Below are 12,865 nucleotides of genomic sequence, written 5' to 3'. Positions count from 1 at the left end.
TGAAAGTTTGTGGGTGGAGATCCGCTTTCATGGATATAACACTAATCAAGCAGTTAGGAGGAGCACTGCTTATCTGCTTTATGTATGTCAAATGGTTTTGGTTACTCATTTGTTTTCTTAGATGAGGTCAGAAATGTTGCTGCAGAACATATCTGTTTCTGTACAAGTGGAGTTGGTTGAAAAGTTACTTGGTTGCTGGTTGCAAGTTATAGGATACTTAACTAATACTGTATCAATATATGACATTTCAGGCCCTGTTGTTTTTTCCTCTAAACTTCAGTTCTGCAGTTTATTTTTAAACCTCTGCTGCCTCATTATCCCAAAGATCTGCTTTCCTGTGGACTGCTTTGCACTTGTTTCTAATAGCTTTTATAGCTGTTATATAACATATATAACTTTGACATCAGCTTTTTAAATAAACGCTAGAATTTGAATGGGAAGTATCTACCATTATATATATTTTACTAGTGCTCTCTGAGGCACAAATGTAACCACTTGCATAATGGACCTCTGCTAACAACAGTCTCAAAAAAGGGTGAAGGGAGGGGGCTGTATACTGCCAATCTGCTATCTTACTAGGGCCAGACACAAAGTAGTTTCAATTTCTGTTTGCCCTGTTTAGCTTAAGGCTAGAGTCACACAGGACTGAAACTCTGCAGAAAACTGCTGAAAAGCATAAGCCAAGACTCCGTCCATATGCTACAATCTGCCCCTTGCCTTTCCTGTACAAAGAACCATTGCATCAGTCCAGGTGCAGGCACACATGGTACATATTGGCACAGAAATGCAAACTCTTGCCTTTTGGTGCATGTTTCTGCACCCGGGCCAACACAATGATTCCGGGTGCAGGCAAGGTAAAAGGCAGTTTGTAGTGGAGGCTGAGTTTCAGCCATGTGTGGCATTTGCCTAAAAATTTACAAACCATAGATTTTTCCTGAAAACAATAAGCAATCGCCCTATTCATTGAAAACATGACTTAATATCTTTCTAAACCAATAGCATTTTATCAGTCCAATGTTCCTCAAAAGTCGGCTTCTTTATTCTCTAAAAATTGGATCAAACGAGTCAGATTTAATATAAAGGGAGCACTGGAGTGGCAATATGCTGAAACCTTAGTTGGGGCCATTGAGATGACCGTTGAAATCTTGTAAAACCACTGTATGCAGCTTTAATGATATACCAGTGTTCCTTTTCTAATCCAGTTAGTACCATTCTATTTGGAGCCCAATAGTAAGAGTGTCTGTACTTTGCAAATAAATATAAAATAAGTGAGTTTTAATGCCTGTGTCGTAGTTATAGTCCAAGGTATACAAACCCTCAAGTTGGTCTCTCTGAGAATAAAGTTGTCTCAGCTTTGAGTCAAATATAGCAGCATTTAATAATGTATGCTTCCAACACTTCTTTATAACAGCTTGATGAAAGTGAAAAATCACACTATAACCAATGGAACAATAACAAATTCCTTATTCTTCAAAATTTAAAATAAAGAAAAAAATGCTTCTTACTTTAGAGTCGCAGACACAAATCTCAAACAAGTACAGTGCACTGATATATTGTTTCCTTTTCTTCCCTGTTTTCTAACTGAAGATTTTAAGCTTGTCTAAAAAAGTCCTTGGCCAGAAGCTCTTTGAGAAAATGATGAAGATGACGTTCTATGGGCAGTTTGTTGCTGGTGAAGACCAAGAATCTATCAAACCACTGATCAGACGCAATCAGGCATTTGGTGTTGGGTCAGTCTTGGATTACAGTGTAGAAGAAGACCTTACTCAGGAGGAGGCAGAGAAGAAAGAAATTGAGTAAGTATTTGTTTTTTTTCCATTTCTGGGGTAAAAAGCAACTGTTCAACAGTAACAAACACATGGTTGACCGTGCCAATATTCTTTAACAATGAGCCAGTTAACAGTAAAGAGAGAAACTGTCAGGGTTCTTTAGGTACCAGTAATATATAAAATACTGTATGAAACTTTTATCTGTGTACCTTATAGCTGGGAGTAGTTTTTGGAATGACAATCCATATTGTGTGTTAATCAGGGGGGGTTATGGCAACGTCCTGTATTATAGCCCTTATATAGTGTATCTGACCAAACACTAAAAAGGCTGTGACCTACGTAACCTATTACAAGAACCAAATGAAAAATGAACAACCCCTCTTCAGTGTTTATTTAGTCAAGCTATTTTTCCTATGTAAAACGAAATGAACTCCAGGAAGTGCTTTTTTTTTTTCTCTATATTTTTATTTTCTTAATTAAAGGGGTTCTTCACCTTTATCACGGGTCCAACATATATCTGTACTCACTGCATTTACCATTATACTTCACAATTCTGTATTACATTACACTCGCTACACTTTATTATAAAGTTGCTTAGAATCGGCCATTCTATAACATACTAAAAGTCAACATGAAGATGGTCCACCTCTTTAATGTGAAGTTTTGATCTGCTATGTTTTTGTGAAACCACGTCGAAAACTTAGGCTTTAGCTAGTTACCCACTAAGGTTTCTGTATATAATTGGAAAAGAGTTTTGTTTGCGGATCTCAATTATTTTTTACAACCATTTTTGAAGTGTTACTTTGATGCAACAGCATGCCCCTGAAAATAATAAATAATAATATTAATATCTGTTTTGTATGATTGAGTCTGCATAGGTCCAAGTGCTAGTCTTAGTACCTGTTCAGACCTTTCAGAAACAGACTAGGTCAGATATAAACTTACTGATGTAGCACAGTGTTTTTTGCTGTCCAGTAAAGAGATGCACGAGAGAAGATTTATAATGACAAAATCTATGATCCAAATGGATGTGTGCGAAGACACAAAGATTCAATTAATTTTCCCATGGCTCACAACAGTTCTTTAATCATCTAAAATGAATTGTATACTTTCAGAGACAACATGAATGAAACTCTTAGGACTTGTCAAGTATTAAGGGTAGGAGTCTTAATGTGACTAATGGCTCTCTGGAGCATGTTAATATCAGCTTCAGCTAGAGGTGGACAGTCTGAGAGTTTCCATATCATTTCACAAATGTATAATTAGAATCTAGCTTGGATCCTCATCTTTAACAGGGGGAAAAGTGTGTAACTTCTTCTGGGCAAAATGTATCTCTTGCAGTATTGCATGGGTGGCTTTGGCAAAGATTCTGAAATTCTATAATAATAAAGCACCCTAGAGGCTTTGGGGACTGACTTTCAGGTGATTTAAGTGATTTCTAAATTTTTAAAATTTTGGATACTCACAGGCCCGAATTGTCAGTGAGGCTGCAAAGGCCCGGGCCTAGGGTGGCAAAAATGAAGGGGCTGCAAAAATGAAGGTGTAATTACCTCGATCCTGGAGCACTAAGCACAAGATACCCACATTGTTCATCTGTTCACACCTCACACTAACTCCTGGAGGGGCACCAGCATGGTGTCACTGTATGTAGCACAGTATGAACTGTTCATCTTAGAATGGTCCTATTAGGTTTCCCTGTCTCCTGTCTGTCCTATGCTCCATATGTGTGCCATACTGTGCTTGCCCTATGTTCTCTGTGTGTGCCATACTCTGCCTGTCCTATACTGGTAGGGTTTGTTCTGGGTGTTTGTTAGCATTTGCAAATTGTTTTCAGGGCCCCTAAGGTGTCTAATCAAGTGCTGGGGGGGATTCTGTGTTATCTACAGGGGAAGAGGAGGCATATAGATTATGGGTATTTTTTAATATGATTTAATATGACTTAAATGTTTCACATATGAGTGATATCGCTGCAGTGAGCACCATTAAAGTGGATATGGTCTTAAAAGTTCTTGTGGTTTAAAGTGGGTGTGGTTAACAAAAACAGCGAGTTGTTAACACTGGATTCCATTATCGGCCCTCCACCACATAGGCCAGAAAAATTCCGGCCCTCTGGACCACAGAAGGTAGACAGCACTGCTCTACCTAATAATGTTTTCCTTTTGCATGCAAGTCACATATGTCTTGCATCCTAGATGAGGCAGCAAAAGTCAGCTGGTTGTAGCAGGAATGCTGCAAGGTTGAATGAGCATGCATAAATCTGAAAGTTGGACTGGTTAACATCCAACAAAGTTTTTAACAGACACAACTATTTTTCTAAATCTATAAGGAAAAAACATAAACCTGAATCAAACTTGTGTGGAAAAATTGGTTAAAACGGTTTTGACACAGTGTGCAATGCTTATTAACCCAAATGAATTAAAATTGGTAATAGCTCTAATTTGTTTTTATATAATATTTTTTTCTAACATAAATTAATGTTCCATTAAAAACACTAAGATTTGGTCAGTAAGATTTGAGAATTTGTATAGGGTATGAATGCTTTTGGAAAATAATGTAGGTTTTAGATTGTTTAAAAATAATAATTTCCTCAGTTTCGTTCATTTCAGCTTTGACTGATTGTAGAATCATGTGAGTTCCACAGAATATGAATGTCCTTGATTTCACATTACACTTTTAATCTGGTTAATGCCTTTGTTTTTCTTTTTAATTTTAAAGTAAGACTAATGGGTGACACTGCCATTATGCTTCTCATAACACTTATTTAAAGAAGGAAGGAGCTTGTGGTTATTATGTTTCCATTTTAGTGTGCACAATTATGATCCTTCTATCCAGCTGGCACAAAAACAACATTTTGTAAGAATGTGGAGATTACCTGTGTTTTCATACCTCTGGAACGTGTCCTTATCCGCGGAGCCCCAAAATCCTGGGTGTAGTCACACTAAAACTTTTTGAGCACAAGTTTCACCCATACTGCTTTACAGGGCATAATAAGAATCAGTCTGTATATGTAACAAATAGTATACTATTTTTATAATAGCAATGCATGCACCACTTCTTCAGGAAGTGAAGAACCCAAGTATGTGTCCAGAAATCTGAAACCTACTGAATTTACAGACAAGGATTCCTTCTATCCTTTTTTTATTTATTTTTTTCCCTTTCCCAGTATCCCTCTTACTTGATAAAACATAAATTTTGCTCTATGCATATCATAAATATTGAATAAAAATATACATAGTGAAAAAAACAAAAGTGCATTCAAAAATTAGAGTGGAAAAATACAAAACGAGGACACCAACTGCAAAGTTGACCAATTGTAAAGGTGCTTCAATAAATGTTGTCTAAAAAAAATTGAATACTCCTTATACAAGAACAGTAACACCAAAAAATTAAAGTCCTTTGAAAGTAATGAAAATATCATGTTCTGTTGCCCTGAACTGGTAAAACTGATCTGTTTTCTTCACTATACTACAATAGTTCATATAAACAAGCTGCTGTGTAGCAATGAAGGAAGTTGAAAAAAGGTTATATGGCACAGGTTAAATAGTGGATAACACCATTATGTTCTACAGAGCTTATCTGCTGTGTAACCTGAGCCTTTCCTCTTTTGAATGGCTGCCCCCATTGTTTATTTATGTTTCTGAAGCACAAACATCAGTTTTACCAGTGCAGGGCAACACTACATTATAGTTTTACTACTTTAAAACACTTTATTCTATCATGTTACTATTCCTTTAAGTTCACTACCCTGGTTGCATCCACTGTGCATGCTTGCAAGCCAATTTAGAGACTTTCATCAGATTTGAGGCCAGGATCAATCACTGAATAGCTGATATTAATGTATTTTTTGTTTCAACTATAAATGGAAAGGCCAGTGTAGCCTTAAAGGAGACCAACTATATTACTATAATTTAAAATTAATTTCCAATACTGTAGCCAATAATTAATAATATATGGTGCTGGTTTTGCTTTGGCTAAAAATTAAAAGTATTATCTTTATAAATGGTCCCTTTGTTGGAGCTCTGTATTGACCTGCCCTGTCCCTGTATAGACCTGCCCCTGTTTGAGCACAATTGGAGGGTGATAGCCAATCACAGCCTTGTAGTCATACAAGCAAAGACAGGTTTCAGTTCCCTATTAGGTCAGCCTAGCTTCTTACTGGTTCCTATGTTACAGAGCAGAGTGCTACTGGCTTCCCAGCACAGCCTGAGAAAGGAGGATCAGATGGGCAGGACTAGTAATTAGCCTGAAATCTCTGCTATACTGTCACACTAACATGGATACCTTTATTGAATATGTCTTTAAAACAAAAAAGTAGAATAACCCGCTATTTCTAATGATGGGCTAATCTGACCCACAAAAATTCACCAAAATGTATTGGTCTATGGGCGATATATATATATATATATATTTTTTTTTTTTTTTGACACGTGTGCAAGTTTTGACATTTGCCAAATTTTTTCATCATCATCATTTTTGCGGGGAAACTTGGCGAAAAATTTCACTCCTCACTATTCCCCATTCAAGGTGATAGTAAACATCTTGCTAAACCTTCACACCAACGCACGGACACCTTTTTTGAATATAGCTTTAAAACAAAAACATTCAGTAGAATAGCCCATTAGGGATGTAGCGAACTGTCCGCCGAATGTTTGCGAACGTTTGGGAACGTTCGCATTTTGAGTTCGCGTTCGACCATTCGACCATTCGAATTCCTTCGACCGCTAAAAATCGAACGATTTCCATTCGTTCGAACGATTCGATCGAATGAAAAGCATTCGATCGTTCGATTCGAATGAAAATCCTTCGATCGAACGATTAAAATCCTTCGATCGTTCGAATCGAACGATTTTAGCGGGTGTTCGAAGTTCGCGAACTGTTCGCGAACGTTCGCACTTTTTTCCGGTGTTCGCGAACGGCGTTCGCGAACACCAAATCGGCAGTTCGCTACATCCCTATAGCCCATTCAGGGTGTAATTTGCCATCGTAAAGCCTACATTCGACATATTTACAATAACCGTAGCTTACGACTGAATCCTCATTGAGTTTCCAGCACTATGCATTTTTCAAAGATTGAAATAATTTATTACCTGTGTAGCAGTATATATATATATTTTTTTAAACATCTGCCCTTTTTCATCAGCAGAGTACAGATTAGATTTGATGTGTGTCAGCAGTGCATTTTAGAATGTTGATTGGTTAAGTGTTAATGTTAGAGCTATACTCCATGCAATGAAGTGGAAAGGTACATCAAATTCAACTTGACCTGGTTGCTTAACAGAACAACATCACAGTGTGCTTTTCCTTGCCAACCAAATGGAGAAGCTTGGCTTTTATTCCGTGTAGCAATAAAATCATTTTATGAAACCCCATTGGCTTGTATGGAAGCTGTGCCCTTGGGCAATCTAGCTTGTTTTCTGAACAAGGATTTGTTAGAAAATCAAAATTAGCACTATTAACAATTAAACATTGTTTCATTTTAATTTGTATCATATATACAGTTATTTATATAGCACCACAAACATTAATTACAAGGTGTAAACACAAACAGGGCTACAGTTATTATGAATTAAACAGTGAGCATCCATAAGTGCTAAGAGCTTTAGTACACAATTGGAATTTGGTCCTAGAGCTGATGAATTATAATATGCGAGAAAGAGGAGACAGACAAACAAAATGGGAAGGGGAACAAGTACATAAGTCAGGGGTGTGTTTGATGCAGATTATTGACAACTTTCTTTAGAAAGTAATTTCTAAGGAGGTTTGAGAATAGAGAAAGTGTGGGAGTTTGATGGAAGATCGTAAAGCATTTTGATGGCATGAGGCAATCAGGGGAATGGGTTTGTCCATGACTTTCATTGTCCAATTAGTCCTTAGTGGGATGAAAAAGTCCAAAAAGAGGCTTGGGAAGCATCCGATGGTAGTGTCCTAGTAATGGATATATTATGAGGACCCTACTGTTGGGTGATTCCCAAGCCTCTTTTTGTACTTTTTCATCCCACTAAGGACTACTTGAAAAATGAGGAATCCTGGGATAGGGAGGTGGGAACTTCTGTTGCTTTATAGGGGTGTATGCGCCCCTGAAAGTTGGCGGATCAATAAAACTGCATATAAGTTTGTGTGTGTGGTTCCAGTTACATTTTCTTCATACTAAAAAGGATGCAGCCAACCAAACGGGAAGCCTGTTCCACCAGTGCAGTCTACGGATGATTGATAGGTGTGCGGCGGATCAACTGCGTTCATCGTTTGTTCGTGACTCGCCTTTTGTACAGGGCTGCCTGTAAGAGCCAAGAGGGGAGTTTGTTTAAAGGACTGGATGAGTTCAGTGGCATAACTATAGAGAAAGCGATCACAAAGGGGGAGGGTTAAGAAAAGAGGGCCAGACTGCATGATCTGCTTCATCTATAGCGGCTCTCCTCACTGGAAATGTGGGCCCAGTTGGTATGCCGCTGAATGAGATATCTATGACTTGTGTGACATGCCTGGGACCATGAATACTTTATGAAGGGGTGGAGAGAGGTTTAGATGGAGGTGAGATCATGTGAGCAGCAGGCGTAAGGATTGATTGCAGTGACTGAGAATGAGGTTCTGGAAGACCAATAATATGTTGCATTTAGCTTTAAATAAGAAAATGCATACATGAATGGACAAAAGAGTCTCAAGGTGCTGATTGACTAGTCCCAAACTAAAGTCATAATGCAGTAGTTCATTACACCATACCATCCACTAAGAAAAGAGACTCCACACACCAGTTTAAAATAGCAAAATGTATTCAAGGCACCTGCACAGATATCCCTCTTACTGTGTGTAATCTAGATTTCCTTATCACAGGCCTGTTGAAGGATTGCTGGGTTAATAGATCATCTCCACTTTTGATATTATTCAGTATTGAAGGTTTAGCTTTGCCCTTGGGTTTGTTTTTAAATCACTTTTTAATGGATTTTAACTGATGAAGTATGAGCTTAAGGGGGTTGGCACATGTTGAGATTTGTCACCAATTGACAAATCTTCTCTACTGCAGGCAACTAATGTCCCCAAATGCCTTCCTGCTGGCAAGAATGCGAATCGCCGGCGGGATGCATAAACTTCAGAAAACCAAAGCGATCCGAATGCCATCTTGCCAGCTTTTCTCATTCTTGCCGACGGGAAGGCATTTGGGGAGATTAATCGCCTGCAGTAGAGATTTGTCACTTGCCAACTAATCTCCCCATGTGCCACCACCCTAAAAAGTGTGGTTTGCTTTTTATTTTTTTAATTAATCTGTTTTACAATAGAAAACCGTAATGGTAAGTATGGGTGTGTGCCACGCAAGGCTTCTTTTCTCTTCTGCTTCAAAAGAGTGTAGTTTAAATAGCTGTACTACATGTATCCTGCTGTGGTTCGTTAACAACCTTCTTTTTCTCAAAAGACTTTCAGAGAGTCAACACTGACGCCATATCATCCGCACATTAATCATTCAGTACACACAGAAGCAAGTGCCAAGAGGACACTGTGACTGGGCACAAGACTCGCTAACTCTCTCTCTCTCTCTGCTGTATGCCCAAAAACAAACTCTCTTTTCTCTTTAGAATATAAGTACTCTCTCTGAAGCAAAGGAAAAATGTATATCTTTTAAGACCCAGTATGCATACCATATAAACCCTTTCACTTCCCCAAATGCATTGAAGTCAATGAGCAACAATTTTTTTTTTCACTCATTGAAGTCTATGGTGTTTTTTTATTTGTTTCCAGCAAAACTTGATGAAAAATTTCACTCATCACTAAGGTGTGGGCCAGATTTTTGAATATTGTGTAAATGCTGCTAGAAAGTAGCTGAAATATGCTTTGTAGGTCCTATTTTGTTCAGACACACAAGCTTCTTTTGGAGATACTTGCTCTTTATAGTTGCTGTTTGGTGAAATTTATCTTTGGAAAAATTGCCATTCTCCATTGCTGGAGAAAAATTCAACTGAGGTGTGATGGAGCTTATATTTAGCAGTTATGTTGTGGAAATGCTGAAGATACAGACTAAAAGCTGGCCTCAGACGCAAAGATCCGATTGTACGAATCACGTACGATCGGACGTCTCTATCTCCCAACCTGCCACTAACCATTCAGATCAAATAAAGTACAAAACAACAGATCAGACGATGTTCTGCCCCTGACAGCAATCGTACGAAAGTTATGTCTGACCAAAACTAGTGACAGTCTCCCTCTGAAAATCATACGATCGGCAATACATGCTGAGAAATTACCCGCAGCCGACAGAAATCTTTTAACCTGTCCGATCGACCAAACGACCGATCTCCACCAGACGAAAAATGAAGGGACTCTCCACACACGGTCCAAAAATCATACGAATCCTTGATTCGTATGATCAGATCTTTTCATCTATGGCCAGCTTTAGCCAATGTATAATGCTGCTGCTGCATTAGAATATTTACTCCTCCGAGCAGCTAACTAGATACAATTATGCTAGCTTGGGTGTTCTTTAGGCCTGCCATAAAAACAAATTCATATGCAGGTATGGAACCTGGTATGCTGGTATCCTGAATGCTCAGTATAAGAGGAAGAATGATAGTACTTAGATTGGGCCCTTGGTCTAAGGTTTTTGGATGGGCCCCTGGTGTCCCAGTCCGACACTGACTGTAAAACACATAGACAGTCCTGATTTTAGATTCCTTGGTGTGGTACTGGCAGTAAACTCTTTATCACTGTAAAGAGGAGTGTGGTTTATTTCCACTGGCAAAAAGGAACAAAATATTTCTATTTTTCTCATCTTTCTTCACTGGAGACTGTCCAGGGTCACAAGGACTTGCCACAGTGATTGGAACAAAGGTTTCTAGCATGAGATCCCTCATCAAAGGCTGATCATGTAACATGTCTAGGCCAACTGTATTGAGATTATTTTGAACATAGGTGAATACTGCCACTGTAAGCATTTTGCTTTCTGTAGCCTTAGAGACTGTCCTGCATAGTACAACCAGAATTGGGTCTCTTGTGCATCCTTTCTCCTTTTAGACAGTGTGGCAGGTTCCCACAAAGCAAATGTCAGAACTCCAAAAGCCTTGTAAAGAAAAAAAAATGGTTTTTATTTCCACTGGTAGAAATATACAGAAAATAAAGGCAATTTTCTTTTATGAACAGTTCAAAAGACCGCTTTCACCAGCAGGGATCACACAAAATACAAATGGTTTATAGACTTCTTAAGTAACAATGTGTACAGGTACATAGCCTCCTTTACGCTCCGTTCGTAGACTTTACACACACACACAGTTATCCAGAATGCTCAGGACCTGGGTTTTTTCTGGATAATGGATCTTTCCATAATTTGGAATACCTTGTCTACTAGAAAATCATGTAAACATGAAATAAACCCAAATAGGCTGGTTTTGCTTCCAACAAGGATTAATTATATCTTAGTTTGGATCAAGGTACTATTTTTTTATTATCACAGAGAAAAAAGGAAATATTTTTTTATGTAAATCCTACTTACTGCTATTGTGCTGTAGTGTGGAATAGGTTGGAGCCTTCTAAATAAATAAACAAAACAACAACCCCTGAACTAGTAGTAGTCAATATTCCCTCTAACTTTGGTGCTGCCTTCAACATTATTCTTAGCAGAATAAAACCAATCCATAAAAGTCTGATTATAAAAGTCAGCCAAAAACTTATTGCAGTGTATGAGTTATAAATATATTTCCTATTAGGCTGTTTTAATAGTGTTACATCCCTCTAACGTGCACTGGTTTAGGATTATTCCAGAGCAGACAGACTTGAATTAATGCCATGATTTCTTCTTCACAGCCACTGAACTACTGCTGGCGAAACCGTTCCTGGTTGTGGCGCTCCATTCTGCCTTATCTAACAGTTTTGATAAAATGGAAAATCTTATCTACACCTTTGCTACTGTTATATGACTTTGCTTTGCCACAGAGAGAAAAGCAGACAGTTTAACAAGATGTAAAAGACAGGTGTTAGACAGCAGTGCTGGTATGGGAATAACCTGCCATGCCACAGACTAGAAAAGGTTTTTTAAGAAAAATGTGACTTGTTAGTTAAACGTGAAATTTATATTTGTCTCCCTGACATGCAAGGTTTGTTTTCAAAATGGATATGCCTGCGTATTCTACCATATAATGAATAAATGAGCTGTATTAATCTGTAGCTACACTAAAGGCCTCTACATTAACCATGCTTGGTATTGTACTTGTATGCTCATACATCCACATTCTGTTTTGTCTATTTATAAGCTGCATTGGGTAAAATGACAAATGCTACCGAAGCGCAGTTCTTTTAATTATAAGAATGCTTGACTATCCAACTAGGTCCATGCAAATTGCTAAATGCTGTGGCATCTGTTTAGAAGAATATGGGCACAACTGACTGACAATGGGGAAAAACAATGACAGATGCAGTCTCAGAAGGCAGCAGTTTGTCTTGGTTTTTTTTTTCTTTGCTCATTTATGCTGTAGATATAGGATTCCATACATACTAAATACTTGTTTCCTGCTGCAGATGGAAAATTCTGGCCACATAATCCTACCAATGCCCAATACATTCCGACGCACCTGAAATAATTGGGAATGTGTGTCAACTTTAGTATAAAAGAAATTTACTGGATGCAGTTGTATATTGTGCATGATTAGGAGGACTGTTTGCAATGTAATCTTTAGGGTATACGTGAGATGTTTGCCTTTTATGTTTACTATGATGTTACCAGTATACCAAATCAATTTAGAAATTATCATTACACCGTCACAGCAATTTGCTTAAATGGTGTCTAAAATATGACGCTCGCCTACCTAAAAAAAATATTTTTTGCATTGCCTTGGAGTGCTGAGTTGTAGAAACTGAATACCTGCAATGAATTGTCTTGATGGATCTGGAGGGGAATCACATATCAAATTGAAACTCCTTGGAATAAAAGTATTAGAAAGGGACAGCTATTGCAACAAACACATTTCTAAAAGATTGAGCTTGAGCTCCTATCTGATTATTGCCAGCTATGCTGGCTAAAAAGACCCCAAAATGAAACATGCTAGGTAATGGCAACAATAATTTATACTTATGTAATCATATACTGTCACTTTAGTATTTTCACTTAGAGACCAGGCTCC

The 12,865-nt window shown here is 38.0% G+C and overlaps 1 protein-coding gene across 1 annotated transcript in view; it reads left to right on the top strand.

Moving 5' to 3' along the window:
- The window catches only part of prodh.L (proline dehydrogenase (oxidase) 1 L homeolog), a 61,203-nt gene that overhangs the window by 2,178 nt on the left and 46,160 nt on the right, over positions 1-12,865 (top strand). Inside the window, 1 exon segment of the mRNA NM_001096016.1 lies at positions 1,588-1,796. Coding sequence (NP_001089485.1) covers positions 1,588-1,796 — 209 coding nt within the window.

Source organism: Xenopus laevis, chromosome 1L, assembly GCF_017654675.1.
Source record: "Xenopus laevis strain J_2021 chromosome 1L, Xenopus_laevis_v10.1, whole genome shotgun sequence".
Classification (NCBI taxonomy): Eukaryota; Metazoa; Chordata; class Amphibia; order Anura; family Pipidae; genus Xenopus; species Xenopus laevis.
The sequence above is the reverse complement of the archived record's forward strand: the minus strand, read 5'-3'. Positions and strand labels throughout refer to the sequence as shown.